General features: G+C 40.8%; 1 protein-coding gene across 3 annotated transcripts in view; it reads left to right on the top strand.

The window, feature by feature from the left end:
* rptor (regulatory associated protein of MTOR, complex 1) overlaps positions 1-16237 on the top strand; it is a 427059-nt gene that overhangs the window by 258914 nt on the left and 151908 nt on the right. For all 3 annotated transcript variants that reach the window (XM_078571169.1, XM_078571168.1, XM_078571170.1), the window contains 3 exons: positions 4616-4716; positions 5479-5623; positions 10824-10899. In XM_078571169.1, coding sequence (XP_078427295.1) covers positions 4616-4716; positions 5479-5623; positions 10824-10899 — 322 coding nt within the window. The remainder of the gene's footprint in view (positions 1-4615; positions 4717-5478; positions 5624-10823; positions 10900-16237) is intronic.

Genomic DNA, 16237 nt, shown 5'->3' on the forward strand with positions numbered 1-16237 from the left:
TGGCGTTCCTACATTTTCTCAGTGAAGCCCAAGAATAGCATCTCATCGTTTGACTAGACACTTTACAACCTTCTGGCCTAAACGTTGAATTCAACAACTTTAGATCATTCCTACTTATCCCAATTTTTCAGAATCCAGGTGCTGGTAATGGTTCTGCTGTTACCATTTACCAGGTCCTGTATTTTATTCCCTATGTTATACAATCACACTTGTCCTACACCCTATCACAGACCTTTCCCTTTGTTCTTTAGTCTTTTGGCCTCTTTACCCCTGCCCCCACTTTCCCAAACCCTCTATTTTCTTATAAGCTGTTAGATTTCTCCAGTTCTGATGAGAGGCCATTGACCTGAAAAGTTAACTGTTTCTCTTTCTGGAGATGAGGAAAAACCTTTTCTCTGAGGTTGACACACTTTGGAATTCTCTTCCTCAAAAGGTCTTCGAAGCAGAGTCCTGGAATATCTTTAAGGCAGATGTATCAAGATTCTTGAGAAGCAGGGGGGGTGAAAGGTTATTGGGAGTAAGCAGAAATGTGAAGTTGAGGTTACAATCAGATCAGTCATGATCTTATTGGATGGCAGGGCAGGCTCGAAGGGTTGAATGGCCTACTCCTGCTCCTAATTCGTATGTTCATATGTAAATCTAAACTGATGTTACAATTTATAATTCCTTAATTTCCTAGAATTCCTGAAGCTTTTCTTTCCCCTGTAAGTCTCTCATTTTGTAAAGTTTATGAAAAGTTACAAGTTCTTAGGTCATGTTAAAATCATGAATAAAAGAAGAAAATGGTGGTTGGCGCAGTGGCCTCGGAATTGCCTCTCGCCTCAGGTATATGGATTTTAATCTAACTTGGGTGTGCTGCAGTGGCCAGCAATATTGGGAGAACAGTGTAGTACTTCCTGCATGGTTTACTAAGGAGGTATTGCGGGTCCATTACATCGGCCTGGTCATTGCTCACTAAGTAATCTCATTTTTGTTGTATGCAAATAGTTTTGCCATTGTAGAAAACATTTGTTTTCTTTGGGTAGTTGACACTGTGTGGGCATATGCTACTCAAGGATACCTACGTTTTCTAAGAAGCCTTCAAGAATTTGCCTTATTTTAGATGGGACCCTTGGGAGCATATCGGTATTTTGATATATATTGTGGGGAAAAAAGAAAATCCACTGTGCCATGAGGCTTTAGATTGTTGTCTGATAGACGGGTAGGAAGTTCGCACTGAACCATAATAAGTAACCTGTTTTGGTGCAAAATATTAACTTTAACAGCTGGGCATGTATTGGGTAATTCAAGTTTATCTAGTCAATTGATTAATTAATACTGCTGTTCATTGTATACTTTTGCGTTTAAAGTCATGACAGGAGATTTGTCTGCATCAAGTGGGTTTGAGACCTCCAACTTCCATTATTTCACAGTTTTTATCCAGTCGTGAATCTCTTGTGGTTTAACTGTCAAGGGCTCTGTAAATGAAGTATTGACCCTCACTGGCTGTACCATGCAGCTTCTGTGGAATGAAAGTGCTCTGTAAAGAATGGGAATAACACTCGTAACTTGGCAGGTAATTACCCTGAGGGTGTAGTAAGTAGACAGATACACAGGGTAGGGGAAGGGGACTTGCTTTGCATGGAAGAATAGTACAAATATGTTCCAAGGTATCTACACATTCTTTGGTATCTCTGGATCTATTTGTCATCTGCTCCCAAGTCTGCAACCCCTGAGAGAATACACAGACTCATTTGGAGGTGATCTTCAAGACTGCTTGGACTCTGCTTTCAAAGATGGATGGCCTTCTGCTCAAAAGAGGCCCACTCTGCTTTGTCAAATCTCCTACATAAGGTCCTCCAAAATGAATGCTAAAAGCTAGAATACTATCTGTCAAATCGTTGCAGAAATATTTCCCACATTGCCATCTTTAGCCAGCTGTGGTGCTGCTCTAACATCTCATAAGGGTAAGCAGCATCCTTTAAGAACAAGTTAAAAACAAACAAAGATGGAAATCAGAAACCAAAACGAAATGCTGTAAGCACCCCCCGGATAGTCAGCGTCCGTGGAGAGAGCAGATGGGTTAACATTTCAAACGTACAACCCTTCATCCTCACACCCAACATCCTCACACCTGTCTTGCAGTCAAGCAGCCTCTGGATCTGTCCATGTTTCCCATGTACAGGGAAGCATTCAGATTAAGGAGAATAGTCTTAAATCAGTTTGTTGGGCAACAAAGCTGACAGAGCTTCAGTTTTGCTGTGGTCAGAAAATTGGGGCTCTAGCAATTGGTATAGTTTTTCTACTGCCTCGTGGGCTGATAAATTATGAAATATTTTCAGGTTATTATGATTCCCTTTCTTGGCTGTTTTGACTTTCTATTTTGCTAATGTATGTATAAACCACCTTCATTGGTGAGGTAGGGAGCTGGTGCTTTCACCCTCAACTTCTGTCTTTGAGGCAGAAGTGCTGCAGATGAGAAAGTATCACCATGTTAGCAGGGAGTTAGGCGCTCCATGACCTTAGCCTAAACTTCAGGACTACAGGTTGTTGTGATCAGAAGTGAAGTTAAACATCGACCACCTTTTATCCTCATGTTCCTGATGCACTGGAAGTATAGTGATTTCTTTTTTGAAGGAGCAATGAGAGTGTAACCTGGAGTTTTTCTGCTCATTCACTCAGACTTCTATGGTGAATGATTAAGGCGATCGGTGCAAATTAACTTCTAAATGTTTTCAGGCTGCCTTTCAAAGTTTATTTTAAAGAGTTAAATCGGTAATTCTGACATCTTCAACAGTAAGCGTTATGAGTATAATATAATCTCGTTACCCACTAGTCAGTTTATGACTTTACAGCATTATTAATTTATTGATTTGAAGAAGATTCATTTACAGCAAACTGGTAACATTGTATCTTGCTCACAAAGTTCAAGCTTAAAAATAACCAGGTACAGTGTCTTGGGAATTCCAAAAGTGAACTGATTTTACAGGATCAGCAGCTGCCGTGATGTTGGTTAGAAGTGTTTTTTTACCTCAAGGTGCCCCAGGCAATAGAGCTTGCTGTTGTGCAGACTGGGTCACAACTTAAGCCTTAGTTTTTAGTCTGTAATTTGAATATTTTTTGTAATTTAAACAAATTGTAGATGCAAATAACTTTCTCAAAGAGTGAGGCATGTGCCAGGGAATTAATGCCAAGTTATATTGTCTGCAGCAATGCAGTACTCAACAGTAGTCTGGTAGACAGTTTTAAAGTTCTGCTATCCATTTGCCATGCTTGAGGAGCTTAAGGTGGGTTAAGGGCAACATTGAGATTTGACACTCGAGATTTGCTCATTATTCTTGAGCACTTAAACTAATGATCAGGTTAACATTTATGTCCTGTGAGAGGCATTCTGTGCAAAGGTTTAGTAAGTATTACACCAAGTAGTGCTTTTATTGCTGTCCATCTGTAACATCACCATACATTGGTACAAGCCCTGGTGGTACCACTACCAAGATGTAACTTTTGATTTGGAGAGGAAGAGGGCAGTGCAGCGTTGCTGCAACATAGACATTTGATGTAACTGCAGCTGTAGTTGCTGGCCAACCAGTCAAAATACTGATCCTGCATGTCAGTTCTTTTGATCTGTGCTGACTTAGCACAATTCAGCCAATGTAATTAGCTGTGTGTGGCAAGAAACCGAAGTGCTTTAGGCCAAGGAAGGGGAAAGATAGCACTCTCTCACGCTATTGCTAATGGGGCTCTTTGGAGTACAGTTTTGCAGTGACGTTGGCCCTTGGGTATCTTGTCCAAGGAACCAGTCCTTTGTGAATCTAGGTTTATGACCTGTGGAGAGTGACCTTGAAAGGATGAGCAGATGCTGCTCTCACCTGACTGGTGCTTCCAGCAAGGTTCACTGGGTAGTAATCAGAGCACTTGTCTGATGAATTTAACTATGTTTTTAACCACCTTCTAAACTTATTAAAACCACTTTCCTCAGCTGGCTGTGATTGACCACCACAGCACCGACTGGGGATGGAATATATAGCCTCTTGACCTTGCACGGCTCAGTATAAAATCACACATTGCAGGGGGAAAAATATTAAACACCTTGTTTACTTTGCTTTGCCTCTCCTCATTTCTCAGTTTAAGAAAGCAAATGTCAGCCTAAAACTGTGAATACTGCAGAGTATTATGTTTTAGTATATAATCCTGTTATCTCTCCTTTCAAAAAAAGCCTTTGTCTATACAGGGCCCAGGCTACTCTTTTCATACTCTTTCCCGTAAGCTTGGTTTGATTTTCCTTTGTTTCCTTCGGCGTGCAAAGTAACCAATTTTTATGTTGTTTCTTCACATAATGGAAGCTTTTTTTGCAACATTCTAATGATGTACTAAACATGTTAGAAAGCACAGAAGTAGCATAAATAGTTGCACATGAGCGAAAGCAAATTATTGGAATAACTATCCACTTGTACCTTTGCTTTTGCCTCTTTTCTTAGATTTTTAATTCTTGGGCCCTCGTTTAAATTTACAGGTGGAGTGATATGACTCACCGGCTCATATGTGCTTTTTTTGCCATCTGACTAATAGAGAGGGAAACGTTTCTTCATTTTCCTGGTTTAACTCTAATTCCTGTCACTTTTCTTTTCAAACTTAGAATTCCAGGAAGACTTAATGACAGGCGAACTCCCCTTGGAGAACTCAATTGGATTTTTACAGCAATAACAGACACCATAGCTTGGAATGTATTACCTAGAGGTAAGAAGAAATCTATTGTAATCTGTAGTGGGCCAGATAAGTCATCTGCCTCTAGTTCATTGCCAATGCCGCTGCTATATAAAGAGATTTGTTAGAACTTGGACTGCTTGCAGCTCAAGTATGGTTGCTGTTTTCCTTCACCTGCCATCCAATCTTGCACAGTGGGATCATCCTACCTCACAGTGGGCAGGCAAGAATCGCGCATTGACTCATGTCCACTCTGGATTTGCTCAAGTGAGATCTCTGGCTAATATCTTCTTATAGCTGATATCCATTATGGCTGTTTTGTAAGTTGAGAGTTATTTTCAGTTAACCCTCCATCATGTATGACCTTATAGTTGAACTTCACAAACACTACGCATACTATTAGACGCAACCTTTATTGCTTCAGTGTTTTCATCGCTTTATGTGTCATCAGCTTGGTATTTCTCCATAAATGAAATTGAAAACTATGCTATTAAAGCTGTACGATTAATTTTCAAAAAGTCAGTTTGCTGCATTCTCTCCTACAATTTAAATGGTTTGATAAACTTTTCCAGACACTCTAAAATAGTAGTGTAGTTAAATTGCAAAATTGATCAAGTAATTTGCCTGAATATTTGTTTAGTCTGCGGCTTTTAACGCTCCTTATGGATTCTTTGTACAATTCAATTGTTGAGGTTTGACGATGGACGAATATTATTCTTGCCTGGTCTAACCATTTAAGAAAGCCTATTTTATATTAACATTAATATAATTATGTACTTGACTTTGTTTCCACAGACCTCTTCCAAAAATTATTTAGGCAAGACTTGCTGGTTGCCAGTTTATTCCGCAACTTTCTTTTAGCTGAAAGGATCATGAGGTCGTACAACTGTACCCCTGTCAGTAGTCCTCGGCTGCCTCCAACATACATGCACGCTATGTGGTGAGTTAGCTGCAACTCTCCTGAAAACCACCTGTTAGATAAAGCTTCTTTCCAAAATGAGGTTGACTGATTTGAAAGAGAACCACACACTCATACACCTGAATTGGTTGAATTTGCAAGATATAAAAATTAAACAGATGCAACAATTAAACGTGTTTGAGATATGTGCTAATGGTGTTGGAGGTGACTCAGTGCATCAGTTTTGCAAGTGTCATGCCCTGAATTCATTGAGGATTTGTTTGTAATTTTATAATACTCAGCTCCTAATTGAATGTTCACAACTAGGACAGAGCTTAGGGAATCACCCCAGTCTGAGTGGAGAGTTTCAGCAGTAGACCTGGGATTGTTGCAACAGGAGAAGCAGTTGCGTGGTGAACCGGCTGAAGGGGAATGAGGTGGGGAATCGATCTTAAAATGTTTAAATTAGATAGTTTAACTCTTGATGAGAGTTAACCTTGTATACTCTCTCTAGCTACATGCAACCTCGACATTCTGCTTAACCCAGAATTGAGCTTCAAGCCCAATATCCTGTCCATCGCCAAGACTGCTTCCTTCCAGCTCTATAAAGCTGCTAGCCCTCTGCCTTTACCCTTACTCCCATTATTGCTGAATCCATGCCTTTGCAGCCACTGGACTTAGTTAGTGGCCTCCTTGACAATCCTCCCTGAACACTCTCCACAAGTCAACCACTCAAATCCCTTCATCTTAAGCCCCCACACTCCTCATTCCTTGCTGACCTTTAGTGATTCACCGTCTTACAGCAAAGGGAGTTTAAATTGCCATCCTCGAATGCAAATACTCTGCAGCTTCACATAACACTACTTCTGAAACCTTCTCCAGCCTAGCTCTGATTTTGACCTCCTTTTCTCTCATTTGCACGCTAGCATCAGCCAGAGAGAAGGCTTTAAATCCATCTATATAAAATTGATTAAAATCCAGGTCACAGCTGGTGGCCAGCCTTCTGCCTTATATAGTGTTTGGTTTCCTCAAATATATCAAGCTTCTATGTGAAAGTCTTGCTGATATCAAAATTTGACGATGTGACAAAAGTAGGGGGCTTGGCAAGCAACAAAGAGGACTGTAAGAGAAGAAGCTTTGGATGCATTTAATCCAGATAAGTGTGAGATCGTATGTTTGTGGAGGAAGAACAAGAGACGGAAGTACAAACTCAATTGAAAGGTGCTGAAGGGTGTATGGTTGGAATCCGCTGCACATAGTGGCACATGAGGCAACCTACTTGCTCTGCTGCTGTCTATCCTGAGCAAGACTCCATTGAAGTATTATTTGACTTGTGGTTCTCCATGGTTGATGTTTATATTTGCAAGTCTGTAGCAATCCTACCTCTGGGTTGTTTCCAACTCATTTTACCTCTGGATTGTAATGAAAGATGTTTTTATGTGAACAAGTCATTAGCCTGACTTTTAACCTTCTACTAAGACCGTCTGTCGATTTGTCCGCCTTTGGTGGCTCTGCCAAGAGCTATGCTCCTGTCAGCATAACTCTTAGGTTCATAAGGGTCATGCAAGCCTTCTCACCACCTCAAGATGAGGTACTTAGGGAAGATAGAATGGGACCTGGAGAATCGAATACCTTGAAAATATGAATGCAGGTGGGTAAGCTACAGAAAAAGCCAAAAGTATTTTGGATTTTTGTAATGGTGTTGCAGAGAGCAGCAACAATGAGATTATGATAATTTTGCAAGACGGAATGGTTAAGACCCAGTTGGTCTTAGTTTTGTAAGTAGTTTTGGACTCTTCATTATAAGAAGGACATTAAAGCCATAGAAGACATACAGTACGGATTCACCAAGATGATCCTAGGGATGAGAAACTATTGTTATGAGAAGTTGCTTAAATTGTTTCTCTGGAGCAACAAAGGCTAAAAGGACATTTAATGTAAATGTTTAAAATTATGAAGGACTCTGATGGAGTAAATAGGGAATTACCTGTCTCTGGTTGAGGGCAAGGGCATTATCAATTTGAATTGATCACAGTGAGGAGAGACAATAACAAGCGAGTTTAAGCAAGGAATACTTTGCCATAGGACATATAAATATAAATGATGACATCTTTTGAGGGTGAAATAGATGGATATTTGAAACAGGAAGATACAGGACTTTGGGGAGAGAACAGGGCAATGGTAGCTTTGGATTGCTCTAATGAGGAGCCAGCACAGAGGTGATAGGCTGAATGGCCACCTCTTGTGCTCGAAACGCCAGCAGCTTTGATCATAACATTTTAGCAGTAATAATTGAAGATACAAATCTGAGTTTTCAAAGGCTTAGAAAACCATGCTTAGCAAGAAATTTGTTGACTGATAAGATGATGCTTTGGATATATTTAAATCCCAAATGGAGGATTTTTGGAGCAAATCGTATGAACATACATACATACGAACTAGGAGCAGGAGTAGGCCACTTGGCTTTTTGAGCCTACCCCCAGTAACCCTTCACCCCCTTGCTTATCAAGAATCTATCTACCTCTGCCTTGAAAATATTCAAAAACTCTGCTTCCACTGCCTTTTGAGGAAGGGAGTTCCAAAGACTTGCTGCCCTCTGCGAGAAAAAAATTCCTTCTCACCTCTGCCTTAAATGGGCCACCCCTAGCCCCTCATAGGATAACCTGCCCAAACTTGGTATTAATTCAGTGAACCTTCTCTGAACTGTTAATGCATTTACATCCTTTCTTAAATAAGGAGACCAATACTATACACAGTACTCCAGGTGTAGTCTTAACCAATGTCCTGTACAACTGAAGCATAACCTCCCTACTTTTGTATTCAATCCCCCTTGTACTAAATGATAACATCATGCTAAATAAAATTTCCATGTCATAATCCTAAATCTGTGCCTCAAATGAATGTGTGTGCAACTGTATACACCTCACCTAAGAATCATATACTGAAAAAATTTAATTCCACACCATCACTTTCTAATTCCCACAAAATCCAGCTTTCTGTTCTTTAGAATTGATATTAAAATTTCCTTAGAATTATAAGTAGCCCTTTCATGTTGGAAGCTCCTTGTCCGTGTATTTCATTTTGCTTGCATTTGAAGAATTTAACAGAAAAGACCAGATGGATATGTGACGTAAATCTACAAACACAAGTTTCAAATAATTTTTTTCTCGCTCAGTGCCACGTGGCCTCCTCTATTAGCATTCAAGACATGCATGACCTGTTTGAAGTAACTGCATTTTGATGCCTGCAACAGCAAGCAAAAATCATGCAGAGAAATCTTTGGTTCTTGGGGATTTACATGTGTACTTATCCAGCACAGTTAAATTCCGTATAGAGTAGTAAACAATAACAAGAACTGTTTGTCCTGCTGTATGGAACCCATTTTTAAATGTATTAGCTAACTTGACACCTTTAACAATGAATTTTCTTTTATTGAATTTTCCTGGGTGTAAGTTAATTAGGAATACAAAATGACACTTGCTAAGAAAGATTACTTTTTGAAGCTTGCATCACTGAAGTTTTTTTAAAAATGGCTTTACTGAATTGTGATTTTAATTGAGATACTTTGGCTGCTGATAGTGTTCGTACAGGGAAAACTGATCATTTCAATTTCCCTCATTGAATTTGAATTGTGTATTTAATTTTTCATACAGTATAATCTTTATTCGATCCAATCACATTGCCCTCCAATCACATTGCCCTCCAAAATGAAAGACTGGCTCCCCACAGGTGAAGGTAATGAGCCGTACCAATCAGGAAGATGCTAGGCTTGGGGTCTGGCTCTTTGCTAGTTAGCTGAGCTAGACCAAGGAAGTAGTAGGGTGTACGCCTTAGTTGATTTCTGTGCCCTTGTGTTAGACAGACGAAAGTCAACCAGGTTTTCCTTCTGAATGTCATTTAGTAAGCATTATTAGAAATATGATTGATGCCAGATGAAACGGTTCGGCAATGACTCTAGAGCTGAGTAGCTTTACATAAAATGTTGCCCACAAAGACGAGGTGCTGAAAGGTAGATCGCACTTTTGGAATCACACCCTAGCAAAGGCTTAATGTGAATTAAAATTTTAAATGTGAAATGGTTAACTTGTAATAGCAAATATATCACCCTGTTACGTGATAATTCAGCTTTAGTTTGCTAATTGTATTACGGGATAAATCACCATTTCATATAAATCGTGATTTTGACACTCTGTTCAGCTGTTCGAAAAGTAAACGCTAACTGCTTTTATATAATGCCATTAATGTAGAAAAGAGTCCCTTGGAGCTTTGCAGAAATGTAACCAGACAAAAATAGATGCTGAGCCAAAGAAGAGGATAGTAAGCTTCTTGACAAGTTTGGTTATATCAGGCACTATCCTGGTGACTATCTTGTAACTTCTCTACAGCCTCAATGTCCTTCCTATTGTGTGAAACCCAGTACTACAAATAGCACTCTAACTTAAATCTTAAGGTTTTATCTATAGGTTCAATAGGCTGTTGAGATTGCAAACAGTCTGGTTTAACCCAGCAATGAAAAGGTTACCGAGTTTGTGATGGAGATTGGGAGGGTGAGAAGACCATGCCATCGGTCATCCCGGTGTTCAGTTGGAGGAAATTGTAGCCTGTCCAAATCTGTATGTTAGATCAGCTGGATGCATGATTGAAGAGATTCGAACATGAAGAGTTTTGGATACTCCAGGGAGTCAAGTGATATGAGGTCAAAAACCAACTGATTTTATTGTATGGTGAAACAGTTTCAAGGGACCTTATAGCCTCTTATTTACGTTCTTGTGGAGTTGCAGGAAAGATGGGCTGGATTTGGGAGGCAGCAATATGTTGAAGGACTTTGGAGAGGAAAGGGAAGTTAGAGATGGAACAGCTGTAAGTATAGAGGCGGGTGGGTTTCAATGAAGGGTTTATGATGGTGGTTTTGAAAAAGAGTGCCAGTAATTGAGCAGAAATCACTTACAATGTCAGGCAGCATGGTGGCCCAGAAATGAATTTGGGTGGGAAGGGGTCAAGGGAGAAGGAGGTGGAACTCATTGACAAGGTGACCTTGGAGCGGGCAGGAGGGCTAATTGGAGAGAAACTATCGAACATGTGCACCTCTTTCGAATAACTGCATCACATATGTGAAACTAAAACACGTTCAGGGCTGCTGGAATGATAATTTCTGCATTAATAGTGTTGTCAGCAAGAAGAACGATTACCAATGTACACATTTTAGTCATTGCAGTGTGTGAATTTGTGAATCACTTTTCAGGCAAGCTTGGGACCTCGCAGTGGACATTTGCCTTTCGCAACTTCCTACCATCATAGAAGAGGGAACAGCTTTTAGAGTGAGTTCATCAATTTTTTTCAGAAGCTCTTGTTTATTGTGCCATTTTTAAAGTAGGAAATTTGTATTGCAATCTGTTACGCTATTGTTTGTCCTAATTAATGGAATCAGGAACAACTGAAAAGTTAACTTTCACTGAACTATATGTACTTGTCAGCTGTGGCTCAGTAGTTGCCCCCAAGTTTGAGATTGTGTAACTCCGAGACTTGAGCACAAAATGAAGGCTGACATCCCAGTGCAGTACTGAGGGAGTACTGCACTCTCAGAGGTGCTGTCTTTTGGCTAAGATGTTAAATGCTGTCTGCCCTCTGAGGTGGATGTGAAAAAAAGAAATCCAATGGAATTACTCAGAGAAGGACAGGAGAGTTCCCCTGATGTCCTGGTCAACATTGTATCCATCAGCCAGCATCCAAAACTTGTCATTTATTTCATTGTTGTTGGTGGGTATATATATCTCCATACATAGTACATATATATATTAGAATGGAGTTGTGTGTTTAACCTGACATGCACTTCTGTTACTCTGGTACAATGCCAAGGTGTGGTTTTCCATGTGCTCTGCTAATTGAAAAAGACAGAGAATAAGCTGTACAAAACCTATATTGTGTGAATTAGCCTTAGTTGCTTCATTGATATAACTACTTTATACCTGTTTTTAGCATTGGATTGGACATCAAATGAATCCACTGTCCAACAGGTTGAGAGATGGTGGTACCAAGGGTTGGTGAAAAGGAATGGCTGTGACTGTTGCTGATCATTGAAGCATTCAGCTGTGACCTGGCCCTTCCATGGCACAGTGTTCTCAAACTACTGTTGTTACTGTGCAGCCGCTGGCTAAAAGAGTTAGAAATCAACAAAACAGTGTATATATTAGTCACGATGAGCAGATGGGGTGGGGTAGGGAAAGAGAGGAGAGAAATCTATCCTCCACCTCCATAAATCTCAACATTGCTATAATGTTGCATGCAAGTCCATTGTTTCTTTCGTACATGAAGTGGGTGGCATTGGATTATTGCTAGTGAACATACGAGCAAGGAGCAGGAGCAGGCCATTCAGCCCATTGAGCCTGCTCCGCCATTTAACAAGGTCGTGACTGACCTGATAGTAATCTGAAATCTGCATCCCACCTACTGCCGATGACCTATCACCCCCTTGCTTGCCAAGAATCTATCCATCTCAGCCTTAAAAGTATTCAAAGACTCTGCTTCCACCACCTTTTCAGAAAGAGAGTTCCAATGACCATCAACCCTCTGAGTGGAAAGATTTCACCTCATCTGTTTCAAATGGGCGACCTCTTATTTTTAAACAGTGACCCCTGTTTCTAGATTCTTCCACAAGAGGAAACATCCTCTTCACATCCACCCTGTCAAGACCTCTCAGAATCTTGTGTGTTTCAATCAAGTCGTCTTTTACTCTTCTAAACTCCATTGGGTTCAAGCCTAGTCTGTCCAACCTTTCCTCATAAGACAACCCACCCATTCTAGATATTAGTCTGGTAAACCTGCCCTAAACTGCTTCCAATGCATTTACACCCTTCCTTAAATAAGGTGACCAATATTGTACACGGGACTCCAAATGCGGTCTCACTAGTACCTTGCACAACTGAAGCATAACCTTCCCACTTTTGTATTCAATTCCCCTGGCAATAAATGATAGCATTCTATTAGCTTTCCTAATTACTTGCTGTACTTGCATACTTGCCTTTTGTGATTCATGCGCTAGGACACCCAGATCCTCTGCACCTTCGAGCTCTGCAATCTCTCACCATTTAGATAATACCCTTCTCTTTTATTCTTCCTGCCAAAATGGACAATTTCACATTTTCCCACATTGTACTCCTTCTGCAAGACCTTTGCCCACTCACTTAACCTGTTTGTAGCCTCCTTATGTCGTTATGAGACTTTAAACCGCAGAGCATTCTTGAAATAAAAGTAGGAAGTACTGGAAATATACAAATCACACCCAGAATGTTAGCCTACTCTTGCTTTTTACAGATGTTGACTGTCTTGCTGGTTCTTCTAAAAATTTCTATTTTCATTTCAGATTTATAGTGTTTGCACTTTGTTGGTGTGAAAAGAGTGAAAACCGGGTGGGAGCGATTTGAATTGGGACTTTTTGTGAAAGATGAGCTCATATGACGATGATAGATTTGTAGACACTTAACAATGGAAGGTTAAGAATGGGATGGTAGTTGAAGATGGATGAATTGGTTATTTGAGGAGCAGAACGATGCTTTTATTACAATTTTTTTTAGCATGGTCTGCTTTTCAGCTTCCAGTACTCAAGATGGAAACATTAATAGAACTTTAAGTTCAAACAAAATACTTCCCACGTTGGAAGTTCTCTGTGGCTGCATCAACCCCTCCCACCAGTCATTGTGAAGCAGTGTTTCTACACAAAAAACTGTGTTTTAAAATTTTTCCATGCTTAAATGTTAATCTTGGAAACTAATCTTGCCAGTTTTAACCTTGACTGCAGACATTAAAACCTCATGTCCACTAAATTTATTTTTGCTCGTTAAGCAGCATTGCTTCTCCCCATAATTAATTGCATTTTGTATCTTTATGGAGCTCTGTAGCACACATAAATCCACTAAAGGAAATGTGGTATTTGAAAGATGGTTCTGCAGCACAGGCTGACACCTTTGAAAATGTTGGTTGAGTTTTCTTGAGACATTCTGCAAAAACTCCATACGTGCACATCAATGGGGTTTCTACTGAACTTCTAGTGGTAAAATAGGAGAAGTTTCAAAAAAACAACCTTTTTGTCAACAGAAAATTGCTTAAAGCAATGAACTAATTTGCAGTAGCAAATAATGACTAGATTCTAGAAAATGGTTTCAACCTCATGATGACGTCACCAGCTCTAGCAAACCTTGCTTTTTTAAAGCCTCTTTTGTGTGCGACCCCTTTAATTTACAGCACAGACATTGAATTTATATGCAAATTCAGAGCAATTTGAAGCCTTATGGAGAAAACTAGTGTACAGATTTTAAAAATATTTGTCTCCATCACAATATGTTTCACCATTTTGTCCCATCTGTCATAGATTTTCAAACAGATTGCTGGGAATTTGCATGGTTGTCAATTTTCTAGATGGTGCCATATATTTTTATTTGGTGGCAAGTATTCCAATTTGCATACTTTTTTCCCAATGATACACTGGATAGCTGACAGTTTCAAAGTCAGGTATCAGGTGCCCAAGAACATCAGCATCTCAATGTCAGAGTCCCTCCACCACAAACTGTGTCCTCACCAGCATCATTCCCCTCCTTGGTTACTGTCTTTGAACCTGCCTGCTGGGTGCATCGCTGTCCTATTTGATCCTGAGGTAAGCTTCCGATCTCATAATCCTCCCCATCACAAATTATTTCCCTCCATTTCTGTCTTCGCCTTTCTGCTGCTGCAACCCTTATCCATGCCAGTGTCACCTCCACACTCAATTATTCCATCGCCTTTCTGGCCTGCTTTCTGTCTTTCACCTCCACCCCATTAACTTCAGCTCATCTAAAACTCCACTGCCCATATCCTAACATCCCACACATTCCATTCGCCCATCACCCCTAACCTTGCTGACTTATTTTGGCCCCCAGAGCCCGAATGCCTCAGATTTTAAATCGTTATTGGGTTTAAATTCAATCTTGCCCTTCATGGCCATTTCTCTTCCATTCTTTAACCACTTCCACTGCACAAACTACACATCTGTATCTTTCCACCTTGTTTATGCAGTGCTTGAACATGGTTGCTTCTTTTTGTTCTCTAAATAAGTTACAGCCAGGTTGTTGGAATGCAGAAAATTCTACCCACAAAGACAATTTTCAGCCAAATTATTTTCTAATTAGACCTGCCATTGCCTTGAACCGCTGCAGTCCATGTGGTGTAGCTACACCTACAGCACTGTTAGGAAAGGAGCTCCAGGATTTTGACCAGGTGACAGTGAAGGAAAGGCAATATAGTGTAAGTTAGGATGATGCATGACTTGGAGGGAAACTTGCAGGAGCTGGTGTTCCCATGCCTCTGCTGCCCTTGTTCTTCTGGGTGGTATAGGTCAGAGATTTGGAAGATGTTCTTGATGGAGGCTTAATGCGTTGCTGTAAAGCATCTAAAAGATAGTACTCACTGTTCCCAGGAGTGTGCTAGTAGTGGAGGGATTGAATGTTTAAGGTGCTGAATTGGATGCTGATCCAGCGGACTGCTTTGTCTTGGATGGTGAAGCTTCTTGAGTGGTGGAGCGGCACTTATCTAGGCAAGTGGAGAGTATCCTGTCACATCCCTGACTTGTGCCTTGTAAGTGCTGGATAGGCTTTGAGGAGTCAGAGGTGAGTTACTCACCGCAAAATTCCCAGCCTCTGACCTGTTTTTGTAGCCACTTAAATATGATGGTCCAGTTATGTTCCTGTCAGTGGTAACCCCCGGGAAGTTGATAGTGGGGCATTCAATAATAGGGGTGCTGTTGAATGTCGAAGGAAGATGGTTAGATTCTCTCTTGCGATCATTTTCTGGCACTTGTGTGGCCTGAATGTTACTTGCCACTTATCAGCACAAGCCTTTTTTAAATTAATTTTTTTGGGATGTGGGCATCGCTGGCTAGGCCAGCATTTATTGCCCACCCCTATTTGCCCTTGAGAAGGTGGTGATGAGCTGCCTTCTTGAGCCCCTGCAGTCCCTGTGTTGTAGGTACACCCACAGCGCTGTTAGGGAGGGAGTTCCAAGATTTTAACCCAGCGATAGTGACGGAATGGTGATATATTTCCAAGTCAGGATGGTGAATGGCTTGGAGGGGAACTTCCAGGTGGTGGTGTTCCCATGTATCTGCTGCCCTTGTCCTTCTAGATGGTAGTAGCTGTGCGTTTGGAAGGTGCTGCCTAAGGAACTTTGGTGAGTTTCTGCAGTGCATCTTGTAGATGGTACATACTGCTGCCACTGTGTGTTGGTGGTAGAGGGAGTGAATGTTTGTGGAAGGGGTGCAAATCAAGTGGGCTGCTTTGCCCTGGATGGTGTCAAGCTTCTTGAGTGTTGTTGCAGCTGCACTCATCCAGATGAGTATTCCATCACACTCCTGACTTGTGCCTTGTAGTTGGTGGACAGGCTTTGGGGAGTCAGGAGGTGAGTTACTCACTGCAGGATTCCTAGCCTCTGACCTGCTCTTGTAGCCACAGTATTTATATGGCTAGTCCGGTTTGGTTTCTGGTCAATGGTAACCCCCAGGATGTTGATAGTGGGGGATTCAGCAATGGTAATGCCATTGAATGTCAAGGAGCAATGGTTAGAATCTCTCTTGTTGAAATGGTCATTGCCCGGCACTTGTGTGGCGCAAATGTTACTTATCGTTTGTGAGCC

Source organism: Cetorhinus maximus, chromosome 24 (assembly GCF_964194155.1).
Source record: "Cetorhinus maximus chromosome 24, sCetMax3.hap1.1, whole genome shotgun sequence".
Lineage (NCBI taxonomy): Eukaryota > Metazoa > Chordata > Chondrichthyes > Lamniformes > Cetorhinidae > Cetorhinus > Cetorhinus maximus.